Genomic DNA, 15,826 nt, shown 5'->3' with positions numbered 1-15,826 from the left:
AAATTTTTTGACCTCTTTTTTGTCGATAAAAATAGGTCTAGTTTCATCTATTTTCATATGTACACTTTAACGTGACTCACACTGTATTATGTTCTTTCTTTAATTAATAAATTGTGACCATTAAATTCCCAGAGTATTCGAGTAAATGCCCCATCACTAACGGTGTTGCAAAGTTAGCAATCTCGCAAAACGTTGGTAATTATTACGCAACGTTTACTTGGCAAATTCCATCTGCATAAATGCATTATGAATGTTAAATAAAATTATGTAGAAGTAGAAGTGACCCATTGAAACTTGCAAGCAAGAACGCTTCTAGTGACTGATTTTATGCTTAAAATAAACAATCGAATTATATCTTCAAATCATAAATATATTATGATTTGTTAGTTAAGTTATAAAATTATCTTGTTGTAGGCTTATTACATAAATAACATGGAAACGAATGGCAATATTTATAGGAGCAAGCTGTGGGGTACGCCCCACGGGTTACTGGAGTTGCGCCTGGGAGTTGTTGAAGGCTCGAAGAAGAAGCGCCCGATGCAGAGATATCGCTGTCTCTCTCTCGCCGGTGTTCACGTAGCGGGGTAGCGGGGAGGGGGTGTAGTGAAATAACAACCCCTTATTTCTTGACTGGGCTTGTACTGGCTGCTGTTGGCTTCTAGGGACTTCTTGTTTCTTAGTTGTTACTTCGTAGCTATCTTCAAGTGGACTGTTTCTAACGCTATTTCTTTATACATTGCAGGGTCTATTACAAGCTACGAAACGAATACAAAACAAACTTATTTACATTTACAATCTATTACAAACGTTCTGTACACAAGCAAAAACGGCAACAAACATATCTGAGGAAAGTAAATCGCGAGGGGTTCAGTCAGTGGAAGATAGACAAATGGGACTTTTTGATCGAATCAAAAGTCAAATCCGTTGAAACTCCATACAAAAAAAGGCCTTTCGACCATCTTTCGACATTACATCTTTCACATTTTGCCACTTGTTTATAGGGGCAGAAAAATTAAGTGTGAAAAAATATGATTCAAAGTGGTAATTAAAAGTATTTACTGGCAACAATGAACTGTCAAAAATATAATTCATTCAGTTCTCGAAGACAGTGGAAGGCTTATTTGTTTTTTATTTAATATGGAAAATCGGGTATTTGTTTCTATTTTTATAAAAGTTCAAGAAATATTGTTAATTATCAAGTAGCTATAATTCCAAAGAATATTTTATTTATTTAAAGATTTTATAAATGAAAGTTATGAAATGTCAATGTTTATTTAAAAGAACGAGCTTCGTAAATACAATTTTTCCTTTATTTACTTTTCTCATCATTGCTTTTCTCTGCTCTGGATTTAACTAAAAATAAATACATTAATGTTGGTGTTGTTGTTTGCTTGTATGTTAATGTGCACATTGTTACGTGCTGTGTGGTGTTGTATATTAGTAGTTATTATTATTTCCGATTTGCACTTTAGCGATGTCCGACATATTATCGACTTGCTGTCGCCTCTGCTTATCATCTAAGGACTTGAGGTGGATATTTGTCGAAGAACCTTCAGAACTTCGGTCCAACTTACTGTATTTAGCAACTGGAGTAAAGGTAAACTTTTCTATTATACAAATTCAAAATGATCTTTATTCACTAGCGAATAAGGACCATAATGCCTTAGTTAGGGCGTTAAGTTCGCATAATGTAAAATTTTTTGCATTTAAGTATAAATAAATAAAGAGCCCCAATTCAACAGTATAATGGGAATGGGCCAGATTTAATAAAATTTATTTTGTATGAAAATTAAAAAAATTAAAATGATACCATTTAGAGTAGGCGCACACTGTTGATTTTTAGTTGGCCGATGGTTGTGCCCGATTTTAAATTGTATGAAGAATCGCCCAAATCGAATCGGCGTAGTGTGCGCACTCCCATGCATGCCCATACTGATCAACTGCCCGACTAAACTATCGGCCGACGAAAAATCAACGGTGTGCGCCTACTCTTATATGCCCATGTTAACATGGGCTAGTGTCGGCTCATATACCCATTTACCTAACACCCTGTATACAACGTGTCCCAAAATTCAAGGATAAGCCGGCGCCGCAGGGTGGACCTAGACATGACTGCTTCAGGAAAAATAAGAAAAAAAATCTATCTCAATTATTTTTTAAGTTACACAATAAATTATGAAATTCGTCGAAAATTGACACCCCTTATGATATTTTACATTACCACAACTAAAATTTTTCAAATACTTCAGTTTTTTTGTTTGTATCGGCAACTTAAGTAGTGCTGCTGTCCACCCCAATTATTAAAACCCTCAGAATCCTTGCAGTTTTTACACAAAAGTTAATCAAAATATGATATTTCCTTAAAATTTTGAACGATTTTTACTTACACTCCACTTTGACTCGTCGTTTTGTAAAAAAACAGTATGAACACTACTGCGGCAAGTTTTTTATAAAGTTGACGCAACTATCCAAGATTCCGAAATGGTATAATACACTAAGAAAACTAGTGGCAAAAAAGATATGCGTACCATTTTTACAAGCACTTCGCTTGTTAGTTTGTATGGGATAAATCTTGCAACTGAATTTAAAACCAGTTCTCCTTAACCAATTGAGCTGAAATTTGGTATACTTGTGTAAGTACGATGACAATGCAATATTATGGTACCATTGAGCTGGATGGAGTATGAAGGTGGCCATAAGAACTCTTAATGAAACGGCGGAATTACATCTAGTTTGGGTTCGTTGGACTTGTCTTTTCGAGCACTTTAGTGCTAGATGATGTTCAGGGTCCTGATGATGAAGTCAAGAGGTGGCAGGAGCTGGCCATAGGAACTCCTAAACGAAACGGCGGAAGCTTTTTGAGTTTGGGTTCGTTGGATTTGTCTTCCCGAGCACTTAGGCCATGAGATTGAGAAACAGCTAAAAAGCTTAAAATAAAGTTGTAATAAAAAAAACTTATTTAAAAACAAGCTTGACTTCGTTTGAAAATTATAATTGACTTCATCATCACGACCCTGGACATCATCTAGCACTAAAGTGCTCGAAAAGACAAATCCAACGAACCCAAACTCGATAAGCTTCCGCCGTTTCGTTTAGGAGTTCCTATGGCCAGCTCCTGCCACCTCTTGACTTCATCATCAGGACCCTGAACATCGTCTAGCACTAAAGTGCTCGAAAAGACAAGTCCAACGAACCCAAACTAGATGTAATTCCGCCGTTTCGTTAAGAGTTCCTATGGCCACCTCCATACTCCATCCAGCTCAGTGGTACCATAATATTGCATTGTCATCGTACTTACACAAGTATACCAAATTTCAGCTCAATTGGTTAAGGAGAACTGGTTTTAAATTCAGTTGCAAGATTTATCTCATACTAACTTACAAGCGAAATGTTTGTAAAAATGGTACGCATATCTTTTTTGCCACTAGTTTTCATAGAGTATTATACCATTTCGGAATCTTGGATAGTTGCGTCAACTTTATAAAAAACTTGCCGCAGTAGTGTTCATACTGTTTTTTTTACAAAACAACGAGTCAAAGTGGAGTGTAAGTAAAAATCGTTCAAAATTTTAAGGAAATATCATATTTTGATTAACTTTTGTGTAAAAACTGCAAGGATTCTGAGGGTTTTAAGAATTGGGGTGGACAGCAGCACTACTTAAGTTGCCGATACAAACAAAAAAACTGAAGTATTTGAAAAATTGTAGTCGTGGTAATGTAAAATATCATAAGGGGTGTCAATTTTCGACGAATTTCATAATTTATTGTGTAACTTAAAAAATAATTGAGATAGATTTTTTTTCTTATTTTTCCTAAAGCAGTCATGACTATGTCCACCCTGCGGCGCCGGCTTATCCTTGAATTTTGGGACACGTTGTATATTTAGATTACTTACATGAAACAGGTAACAGCATTATTTGTTTTTTCTTTCAGATTCGTCCAGACGATGGTCTTACCCAAAAAATATGTAAGTTCTGCACAATTTTGGTGAATCAATCGTTAAAACTACGCAATAAAAGTAAAAAAACAGACGCAGAACTAAGAAAACTAGTCGGTGAAAGTATCACAGATTCAGACGTTCAATTAGAAGAAGAGCATGATCAATTTACATCAAACTCTACACAGAAGAAATCTAAATTATTTGACGATTCAAAAACAAATCAGTCGTTCGATGTGCTTAGTTGGAATCACGATATCAAAAGTAACATTAAAAATGAGAATACTAAAGAATTGTCACGCTCAACAAAAATTAAATCACGAACGTCAAAGCGAAAACGGCTAAAACTCAGCGATATACCACAAAATACGAAGCTGGTTCAGAAGCTAAACGAAGAAGTGAACAATGATTACATACCTACATCCGTAGATATTACTGAGTCAGAATTAACGTACTATGAATCTTCTGATGATGCAAATTGCAACGTATCAAGCGAATCAAAGGATACTGAAGTTAGGCCGAGGCCTAGGAGACCAAAGGTATGTTTATAACTTGGACATCCTTGGACATTTTACACTGCACTTCTAGTCCCAAACTAAGCAAAGCTTGTACTATGGGTACTAAACAACGGATATAAACACTTTTTTTTTTTTTTTTTTCTCTTATATCCGTGGTCCCAGCGGCAATCTGTAGGGAACTACAATAATCCACTCCTGTGTCCGTTTGCACTGTTCTTTGTCATGGGTAGGGTGGAGTCCAGTGACTCAGTTGCCCTCAGTGGTCATGGTTTCTCAACTGTCCTGGAATCTACTAAGGAGACCCCTGACACTAGCTCTTTGCAGTCTGCTGAATAGGAAGCCTTCAATGGTCATGAGTTGTTGTACTGAAGAGTTTGGATGATTTGAAAGTCTATCCTTGTAGCGGAGTGTGTGGCTCTTTATTTCCTCTCTGACTGTGGGCTATGGCAAGTCCTGATAGATGAGCTTGTTGCTGATATACCATGGGATTTGGTAAATCAAACGTATGGCTTTTGTCTGAAAGCGCTCGATTATGTCGAGATTGGAGTTGGCAGCTGTTCCCCACAGCTGTATCCCGTAGGTCCAGATAGGTTTAAGGATGGTTTTGTAGACCATCATTTTGCTACTGGTGTTCAGCTGTGACTGGCCTCCGACAAGCCACATCATGTTTCTTAGTTTGGCATCTAGGTGCTTCCTCTTTGTCCATATATGCTTTCTCCAGGTTAGCCTGCGGTCCAGGTGCAAGCCCAGATACCTAACGTCCTCAGCCTGAGGTATTTGGATACCATTAAGTTTGACCGGTGGGCAGGAGTTTCTTCTGAGAGTGAAGGTTACATGCACAGATTTTTCTCCGTTCGCTTTAATACGCCATGAATGGTACCATTTCTCCATTTCCGTCAGGCTTTCCTGGAGATAGAGTGAGGCCGTGACTGGATCGTCGTGTGTTGCCATTGTTACCGTGTCGTCAGCAAAGGTGCCTGTGAATGTATTTGTAGTTGTTGGCAGGTCTGCGGTAAACAATAGGTACAGCACGGGCCCCAAGACACTACCCTGGGGTATACCGGACGCTATGTTGCATAGGCCAGAACAAGAGTCTCCAGATCTGACTTCGAAGCATCTGTCTCCCAAATACGACCCAAGTATTTCGTAGAACGGGCATGGGAGGTTCTGTTTCAGTTTGTACAAGAGCCCTTTATGCCAGACCTTGTCGAAAGCTTGACTTATGTCCAAGAACGCAGCTGAGCAGTATCGTTTCTTTTCTAGTGCTTCTGAGATGATGTTTATGGTTCTGTGGACCTGTTCAGTAGTGGAGTGTCTTTCCCGGAAACCAAATTGGTGTTCAGGTATCAGATCACCGATGTGGGGCTTCATTCGTTTCAACAGAATTTTTTCGAATACCTTCGACATCAGCGGTAGAAGACTAATAGGTCTGTAGGAAGATGTAGCGTTTGGGGGCTTACCGGGTTTGAGAATCATGATAATTTGAGCAATCTTCCATTGGCCCGGGTAGAGTCCAGTTCTCAAGATGGCGTTGAATATATATGTTATTAGCATGATTGCCCTTCTAGGTAGCTCCCTCAATACCCTGCCAGTGATGAGGTCATAACCTGGCGCTTTGTTTGGCTTTAGGTCTTTAATTATGTGCTGTATTTCTCTCGGCGACACATGTCGAATTGGCAGGGAGAGCTGGTTGCAAGACTCGAGGTACGTGTCTATCTCAGTTTCGCTCCTGGAGTAGTTAGTCGGTGGATTCGGTTTGAAGACGTTATTATAAAAACATTATTATAAACACACTTAAATACTTTTTTTTGTAAATACAATACATATTATACGTAGAAAACACCCAGTCCAATACAAACAAATATATTCATGCACACAAATGTTTGTACTGTGCGGGAATCGAACCCGCAACCTCCAGAATAGTAGTCCGTTTCGAACCACTACACCAAACGGCCGACTGACAAAAGTGACTGAGTTTCTTCCGCCACTTCTTCTCAGCACCAGCCCATATGTTGTCCCGAAGTGGTGGCAGGGCAAGCTATATTTGGGACGTGTATGTGCCCTGGAAAGGGCCTAACTACTAATTAAAGTATTTGATATAATTTGTATTTCTTAGCTTTATTAAAGTAATAAAATGTAGAAAGATAAATTGCTATTGCATAGATGGGTTTGACGCAGACTGTACTATTCGCATTTCGTCACGAATTAAAAAACAATCCCATTCGCATTTAGTCCCATTCGTGTCCTATTCGCATTACCAATTTGACGTTAACACTCAAGTAATTATTGACCTACTGGGCGGTTACCTGCGACCCGCTCCCGGGTATCGGTTGCTCATATCTGGGTCAAAATTTATTTTTACCAATAAACAATATTTTGTTCAGTCCCATTCGCATTCGGTCCCATTAGCATTCAGTTCCATTCACATTCCGCTCCATTCGCGTTTGGTCCCATTCGTATTCGGTCCCATAAGCATTCAGTCCCATTCGCATTCGGTCTCATTCGCATTCCTTCCCATTGGCATTCGGTCCCATTAACTTTCAGTCCCATTCGCATTCGGTCCCATTAGCATTCAGTTCCATTCGCTTTCGCTCCCATTAGCATTCAGTCCAATTAGCATTCAGTCCCATTCGCATCTGATGATCTGGGCCCAATTCACATTCGGTTTCATTCGCATTCCTTCCCATTCGCTTTAGATCCCATTCGTTTTTCGTCCCATTTGCATTTGGTCCCACGAATTAGAAAACGTTCCCATTGGGTCGAAATGCGAATGGGAATTTACTTCAAAATCTGCACAGACAAAAGGACGAGAAAAAAATACTTTTACAGGAAGTAATAGAAAAATACATGGCGTTAGCAGTCCAGCCGATAGCAAGCGAGGGGCCAGTGGAGTGTAACCTATGTGGGACGGTCATCAAGTATAAAAAGTTCTTCGTCAACCATGCGAGGACTCACTTCGAACCGGAGTACCCGTGTGATGTGAGTATGAAGACTAATTTAGGCTTTAAAATTTTATTTATTACATAAAAAAGTATATTGGACAGAATGTTATTTACAAAACTATAGTCACGATAGCCAAATGATCCGAAGGACGCGGGTTCGATCCCCGCCGTCGCTTGACTATTGTGGTCAACCCACTCTTAACACAAGCATATTTAGCTTACCACGAGTGGTTAACAAATTGCTTTTATTCTTTGCTAAAAAAAGATTCATCATCATCTCAGCCATAGGACGTCCACTGCTGAACATAGGCCTCCCCCCATGCTTTCCATGTTGCCCGGTTGGTAGCGGCCTGCTCCTTGTTGTCCTATGGCTGAGATGATGATGATGAAAAAATTAATTCCGACTTCAACAATCATTGTCATATTTCGACCAATTTATTTATCCAAAACTATTAATTATGTTTGTATTGTATTGATCGAATACCAATCGAATTCGATTCGATTCGGAAGGTCTAATAGCTAAGCCTAGCCACAGACCAGACTTTTAGTTAATCAGTATAGACATGTATGAAAGTGCGCATATTACACCGATTTGGTATCGGCCAATTCTTCATACAAATTAGAATCGGGCCCAACTATCGGCCAACTAAAAGACGGTGGTCCGCGCCTAGGCTAAATGTTTTACATATGTTAGTTTAAAGTTCAGGAATGACTTAAAATTGGTATGCCCTAATCAAAATCAAAATTATCTTTATTTGTTTAGACTAATTAAATTAGTAGTTAAAATCGTCAAATGCTCTTAAGGAGCCTATACATGTCTCATTCTTTTTTTCCCTACCAACGATACTAATGACCAGTGAATTATTCCAGCAATGCGACAAGAAGTTCTTCACTGGAAGCGTCCTGAAGTACCACCAGCAACGCATGCATGGCGCCGAAAGACGGAAAGTTTGTCCCGAGTGTCCCTTCCGCGCTGTGGACAATAGGCGTTTGCAGGTAACATTGCTCTGTTAGTCACCAACTGCCTCAAACAGTCCCTGAATACCCCAGATAGTCCCCGAATACCCCCGATAGTCCCCGAATACCCCCGATAGTCCCTCGAATACCCCCGGCAGACCCCGAATACCCCCGGTAGTCCCCTGAATACCCCCGATAGTCCACTAATACTACCGACACTCCCCAACTACCTCCGACAGTCCCGAAGTACCATCAGCAGCGGATGCATGGCGCCGTTAGACGGAAGGCCTGCCCCGAGTGTCCCTTCCGCGCTGTGGACAATAGGCGCCTGCAGGTAACAAGAATAACTATAGACCTAGTGCTTAATTGAGTCAGTGCCTGAGATGTCGGAGCAGCACAGGCTCTATCTACCTCCAACAGTTCCAGACTCTCCGGTAGTACCCGATTGCCTCCGGTAGTCCCCGACTGCCTCTGGAAGTCCCCAACTACATCCTGCTGCATTCGATAGTCCCCGACTGCCTCTGGAAGTCCCCAACTACATCCGGCTGCTTTCGGTAGTCCCCGACTGCCTCTGGAAGTCCCCAACTACATCCGGCTGCCTCCGGTAGTCCCCGACTGCCTCTGGAAGTCCCCAACTACATCCTGCTGCCTTCGATAGTCCCCGACTGCCTCTGGAAGTCCCCAACTACATCCGTCTGCTTTCGGTAGTCCCCGACTGCCTCCGGTAGTCCCCGACTGCCGCTGATAGTCCCCAAATACCTCCGACAGTCTATCTACGTCCGACAGTTTCCGACTGCCTCCGGTAGTTCCCGGCTGCCTTCGATAGTTCCCGACTGCATCCGGTAGTCCCCGACTGCCTCTGATAGTCCCCGAATACCTCCGACAATCTATCTACTTCCGACAGTTCCTTACTGCCTTCGGTAGTTCCCGATTGCCTCCGGTAGTCCCCGACTGCCTCTGGAAGTCCCCAACTACATCCTGCTGCATTCGATAGTCCCCGACTGCCTCTGGAAGTCCCCAACTACATCCGGCTGCTTTCGGTAGTCCCCGACTGCCTCTGGAAGTCCCCAACTACATCCGGCTGCCTTCGATAGTCCCCGACTGCCTCTGGAAGTCCCCAACTACATCCGGCTGCCTTCGATAGTCCCCGACTGCCTCTGGAAGTCCCCAACTACATCCGGCTGCCTTCGATAGTCCCCGACTGCCTCTGGAAGTCCCCAACTACATCCGGCTGCTTTCGATAGTCCCCGACTGCCTCTGGAAGTCCCCAACTACATCCGGCTGCCTTCGATAGTCCCCGACTGCCTCTGGAAGTCCCCAACTACATCCGGCTGCCTTCGATAGTCCCCGACTGCCTCTGGAAGTCCCCAACTACATCCGGCTGCCTTCGATAGTCCCCGACTGCCTCTGGAAGTCCCCAACTACCTCCGGCTGCCTTCGATAGTACCCGTCTGCCTCTGATAGTACCCAAATACCTCCGACAGTCCCCATCTAGTACTTCTGACAGACCATAACTACCTCCGACAGTCTATCTACCTCCGGCAGTCTTCTATCTATCTCCGAAAGTTCCTGACTGTCTCCGGTAGTCCCCAACTGTCTCTGATAGTTCCCGACTGCCTCTGGTAGTCCCCAACTGTCTCTGATAGTTCCCGACTGCCTCTGGTAGTCCCCAACTGTCTCTGATAGTTCCCGACTGCCTCTGGTAGTCCCCAACTGTCTCTGATAGTTCCCGACTGCCTCTGGTAGTCCCCAACTGTCTCTGATAGTTCCCAACTATCTCAGATGGTCCCTAACTGCCTCCGACAGTCCTCAAGTACCTCATACTCCTCGTGAGACCTCATAGTAATGTTTGAAATACGGGCGTGAATGACCAGCTGATGACGACTTATATTCTTAAGTCTTAAGTCGTCGTGTATGTAACAAACTATGTAATGGAATCTAAGAATCTGAATTACACGCATTTCTAATTCTTGTATCATCATGAAAGTTGGAAATTATATGACAATACAATATTATGGTACCATCGAGGTGGTCTGATGATGGGATTTTTGGCCTTTTAGTGAGTAATTAAAAGCGTGTTATTAGTTTTTTAAACTATTTTTTTATCCACAGCTTCATATGCGCTCCGTTCACACAGGAGAGCTGCCGTTCGTGTGTAACGAGTGCTCCAAAGCCTTCCTTGAAAGAGAGCGGCTTAAACAACACATGAGGACGCATTTCGGCGTTCGGAATGTGCAGGTAAGATTGTAGTCTATAACATTTTGAATTTTAAAATAGCTAGCTGACATCCCTACTTTTTGAAACAGAAAGCGCGCGATAAAGTTTTTCTGTGACTTACTTGACTTATGGTCCTATGTCCCCTAGATGGGGCAGAGGGCGTCCACAACAGTCCTCCATCGCGTTCGGTCTTGAGCTTCGCGTTTGATCTCGCTCCAAGTCTTGCCGATCTTCTTTGCCTCGTCTGTCACAGTGCGCCGCCAAGTTTGCTTGGGGCGACCACGTTTGCGTTTTCCTTGGGGGTTCCAATCCAGAGCCTGCTTGGGGATGTGATCGGGATCCCTTCGGAGAGTGTGGCCAATCCAAAAGTTTTTCTCTGACAGACAAAAATTTCACGCGGCCGAAGTTGACACAGAAATCTTACCGATTGTTCATAATGGTATTGGACACTGGGAAGAATAATTGAGTTTGTCCCTAAAGGTGGATATCGAAACTAGGGATGTTATGGATTATGTAGTTTCGGTTATGGATATGGTTACGGATATAGGAATAATATTATACCGGTTTCGGTTACTGTTACGGATATCTGTGCTTTAGAATGCAATTTGGTTCATCCATGGCCGCACACTTTACATCGAATAAAAAAATAAAAATTGATACCTGATGGCATTATAAAGGTAAATCAGGCTGTTATGCCTTTACATAATATAATGCTATACAAAAAAAAAAAAACAATTTAAACTGCCTACACCCGAAACTATCCGAAACTTTTGTATCGGTTACGGTTACGGATATTCATAACATCCCTGATCGAAACCAATAATGTTTGTCGTTTGAGAAAAATGGTGGAGAGCAACGGGAATAGACATGTGTCCAAATATGGATCGATTTTGATACGTTTTCTTTTCAAAACAGGCTTAAATTGTATATTGTCGTTCCCAGTGCGACCGCTGCGCCGCGCTGTTCAAGAGCCGCTCGGAGCTGGCCAGCCACAGAAACAAAGTTCATCTCATGAGCTACACCTACTACTGCTACCTGTGCCCGAGCAAGTGAGTTTATTTATAAATAAAAAAGAATAAAATAAATATCCCTGTGGCCTAATTCACGTACATATTTTGACAGTCAAGGTCTCGCTGACGTTCAGAAGTCGTCCATTGAAAAACAGTTCTAAATCCGTATTCACAAGGGTCTTTTCGATAGAACGATTACTCGATAGGATCGCATTCAGTGATTTGTTGTCTTCGAAGTTTTGTTACCTCCTGAATAACTAACTAAACAAAGCTTGTACTATGGGAACTAGACAACGGATTAAAATTAATCATTTCAATTTCTGCCCGGCCGGGAATCGATCCCGGGACCTCTCGGCATAGCAGTCCGTTCCGAACCACTACACCAAACGGCCGACGAGTTTGTTTATTTACTAGTAGCCCGCCCCAGCTTCGTACGGTTGCAATGGAATTTCCCGGCTTTTCTCTTCTATAATATGAATGTTTTATGTCTATAAACCTTCCTCTTGAGTCACTCTACTATTAAAAAAAACCGCATAAAAATCCGTTGCCTAGTTCTAAAGATCTAAGCATACATAGGGACAGACAGCGGAAAGCGACTTTGTTTTATACTATGTAGTCATTTATGTATCTATTTCAGGTTCAAAAGCGTCAGTTCGACGAAGAACCACATCGTGAAGGTCCACGGCATTCCTAGAGAGCAACACCCGCGTATCCGGCAGGACAAAGCTCGCAGACTGTGAGTTACATTCCTTTCATCTATATCTACAGGGTGGCCAAAACAGTGAGGTCTAAAAGAAAAATTTAGATTCCTTACATCAAGGTGTACCTAAATCACCCCCATGTATGTAATACGATTGTGCTTAGTTTAGGAGATAGAGTTAATTTTGTGATATTTTAAAATTTTGTGACCTAGTAGGTTTTAAATATTTTTATCTTTTTTTTGGGTTGACTTTTTTCGGATTTCCTTTTTTCGATAGATTTGATATTAATTTCAGATGTTTGAAAAAAATAATCACCTTCCTATCTTTGATTCAAGATACAAAAGTTTTGCTAGAAACATTAAAATTATGCTTTTATCAGAACACTATCAAATTTTCAACTTAAAAGTTTAAGTAAAAAAAAGACCTTCCATAGGTCCAAAACCATTTTAAAAACTGCGCCGTCTCCTGAACATTCATAATAATACAAAAAAACATGTACTTAATGGGCCACTATTTCCTGTATACGGTCCACTAAAGTGGTAAGTCGGAGATTCCGTTACATGTTTTTGACTTTTTTAGAGTGAATTAATATTGGGAATACTCTAAGTTTACATTACGTAGAACAGATTTAGAGCAGTAACTGGACAGAATATGTTTTTATTCTCAATAAGGAAGTTCTTGCCCTTCATCACACCTGGTGGAAACTGATGATTAGGCTGAAGGTGGAAGGGAACTTCAACTACAGAGGAACTATGGCTTCATACCTCCAAATTCTGGAACACATTGTTATTTTAAGTAAGTTTTAATGAACATAAACCAAATATCCCTCCTTCTTCTTCTCACTTTAGTAGGTATTTCAAGGGTAACAGTAAAATGTAACAACTGCCTCTGTCTTCAAGTGGTAAGAGGTAAGTTTCAGAGGTCCCGGGTTTGATTCCCAGTGGAGGTGAAATTTTCTGCTCGGTTTGGTTGGCGGTAGGGTTTGATCTAAGTCTGCCTGGCTAGCAACTCTATTTTCCTAAGTCTGTCACTATAACAATAATGTTAATAGCATTACTGTATTCCGGCATTTGGAGGAAGGAAGCTATAGTTCCTCTGTAGTTGAAGTTCCCTTCCACCTTCAGCCTAATCATCAGTTTCCGTCGGGTGTGATGAAGGGCAAGAGCTTCCTCGTTGAGAATAAAAACATGTTCTGTCCAGTTACTGCTCTAAATCTGTTCTACGTAATGTAAACTTAGAGGATTCCCAATATTAATTCACTCTAAGAAAGTCAAAAACATGTAACGGAATCTCCGACTTACCACTTTAGTGGACCGATTACAGGAAATAGTGGCCCATTAAGTACATGTTTTTTGTATTATTATGAATGTTCAGGAAACGGCACAGTTTTTAAAATGGTTTTGGACCTATGGAAGTTCTTTTTTTTACTTAAACTTATAAGTTGAAAATTTGATAGTATTCTGATAAAAGCATAATTTTAATGTTTCTAGCAAAACTTTTGTATCTTGAATCAAAGATAGGAAGGTGATTATTTTTTTCAAACATCTGCAATTAATAACAAATCTGTCGAAAAAAAGAAATCCGAAAAAAGTCAACCCAAAAAAAAGATGAAAATGTTTAAAGCCTACTAGGTCATAAAATTTTAAAATATCACAAAATTAACTTTATCTCCTAAACTAAGCACAATCGTATTATATACATGGGGGTGATTTAGGTACACCTTGATGTAAAGAATCTAAATTTTTCTTTTAGACCTCACTGTTTTGGCCACCCTGTATAAACGCGAAAGGTCACTGACTGACTCATAAAATCTCAGAAACTAAATATAAATATCCTTGGACATTTTTCACTACGCTTCTAGTCCCAAATTAAGCATAACTTGTACTATGGGTACTAGACAACGGATATAAACATACTGAAATACTTTTTTTTTGTAAATACATACATATTATACTAACACCAGACCCGTCACAGTACTATAAGTGCTAGGAGTCTTAAATTTTGCATGGGGGTTCGTTTTAGAACGTAGGTGCTCACTTTTTTTAGGGAGTTTTTACACGATTTTGCAAAATTCGATTTTACACAATAAAAATATCGTTTTATTTTCAGGAGCACGGACCAGCAAAGCGGCGGGACATCGTGATTATTAAATGTAGAGATTTTTTTTTGTTGTGTTTAATACTGTATCTCATGTTGGTAGCCCAATAAATAAATATCGTGCATCGTGCTAGTAATGAGCAATGAGCATATTGTGTAACTGATACCTTTAGGAAAAAAATAAAAATCCATGATCAATAAAACACCTATTCCAGTATCACTGATTTTATTTTCTTACTAGCTTTCCGCCCGCGGCTTCGCGCGCGTGGGCTACATTATCTACATATTTTACGGAACCCTATTTTTTTCCACAATAAAATTTTGCCTATGTTACCTACTCGTGGATAATGTAGCTTTCGAATGGTGAAAGAATTTTTAAAAACGGTCCAGTAGTTTTTGAGCCTATTCATTACAACCAAACAAACAAAGTTTTCCTCTTTATAATATTAGTGTAGATTACAGTAACTCCGTATGTATCTTATTCCGTGTTAAGGCGATGATGGCGCAGCTAACACCGCGCCACTGTAAGCCAAGTCCCAGTATAGATGTCCAACAATGTACTGTCGTAGCTGACATTGACAGGAGGGCGCTACTATAGATGACCCACGCTGAACTGTCCCACCAAACTCAATGACAGGGGGGCGCTACCATCGTTCAACTATATGGTTTCCAACATGGCAAAAATCTGAACCAGCGATCCGGTATAGACGGTGGCGCCCCACTGTCAATGTCATCGACAGGACAGTCCAGTATTTTGGAACTATACAGGGTGGAAACGATAAGTGATCTCACTCTATTATTTCTAAACTATACAAGATATCGAAAAACTGATTACTGATCCTGAAAGTGCTTGATAAGCTCTTTCAAACTGTACTAATAATAGGTTACAGAATAAACTGAAACTATCCGAAAATTCCATGTTTCCAGCTTCCATACATTTGGTAAAGTTACATAATATTAAAAACTACTCAAGATATCACAAAACTAGTTACTGATCCTAAAAGTGCTTCACGAGCTCTATCCAACGGTATCAACAATAGCTTACAGAATAAATTGAATCTATCCAAAAATTCAATGTTTCCCTCTTCCATACATTTAGTACTATCACAGTCATGGCACTAATCTCTTGATAATATTATAGCATGTAAAGCCTAAAACTAATGTTTTCCACAAATAATTTTAAATAACATGCAAGTTGCGAGTTTATTTAACCGACTTTTTAAGTTGATTATTTAACAAAAAATAAATTACACTTCTAATATTGTGTGGTTGGCATACATTTAGTATGGAAGCTGGAAACATTGAATTTTCAGATAGTTCCAGTTTATTCTGTAACCTATTTTTGGTACCGTTTGAAAGAGCTTGTGAAGCACTTTCCGGATCAGTAACCAGTTTTTCAATATCTTGTATAGTTTAGAAATAATCGAGTGAGATCACTTATCGTTTCC

General features: G+C 40.5%; 1 protein-coding gene across 2 annotated transcripts; it reads left to right on the top strand.

The window, feature by feature from the left end:
* The first annotated feature begins 1,070 nt into the window (after nucleotides 1-1,070).
* Nucleotides 1,071-14,595, top strand: LOC135086148 (zinc finger protein 892-like). Of its 2 annotated transcripts, XM_063980951.1 has the most exons (9): nucleotides 1,071-1,149; nucleotides 1,473-1,597; nucleotides 3,933-4,475; nucleotides 7,284-7,433; nucleotides 8,267-8,392; nucleotides 10,466-10,591; nucleotides 11,513-11,619; nucleotides 12,218-12,316; nucleotides 14,391-14,595. In XM_063980951.1, exons 2-9 carry the CDS (start codon nucleotides 1,475-1,477, stop codon nucleotides 14,422-14,424), a joined length of 1,308 nt encoding a protein of 435 aa, XP_063837021.1. In that variant the 5' UTR covers nucleotides 1,071-1,149; nucleotides 1,473-1,474; the 3' UTR covers nucleotides 14,425-14,595. The 2 variants fall into 2 exon arrangements, with proteins under 2 accessions (XP_063837021.1, XP_063837020.1); XM_063980950.1 differs by lacking the exon at nucleotides 1,071-1,149 and having other exon boundaries at nucleotides 1,302-1,597.
* Nucleotides 14,596-15,826: the final 1,231 nt, after the last annotated feature.

This window comes from Ostrinia nubilalis, chromosome 30, assembly GCF_963855985.1.
Source record: "Ostrinia nubilalis chromosome 30, ilOstNubi1.1, whole genome shotgun sequence".
In the NCBI taxonomy this organism is placed as follows: domain Eukaryota; kingdom Metazoa; phylum Arthropoda; class Insecta; order Lepidoptera; family Crambidae; genus Ostrinia; species Ostrinia nubilalis.
This window is presented reverse-complemented; position numbering and strand designations above follow the sequence as displayed.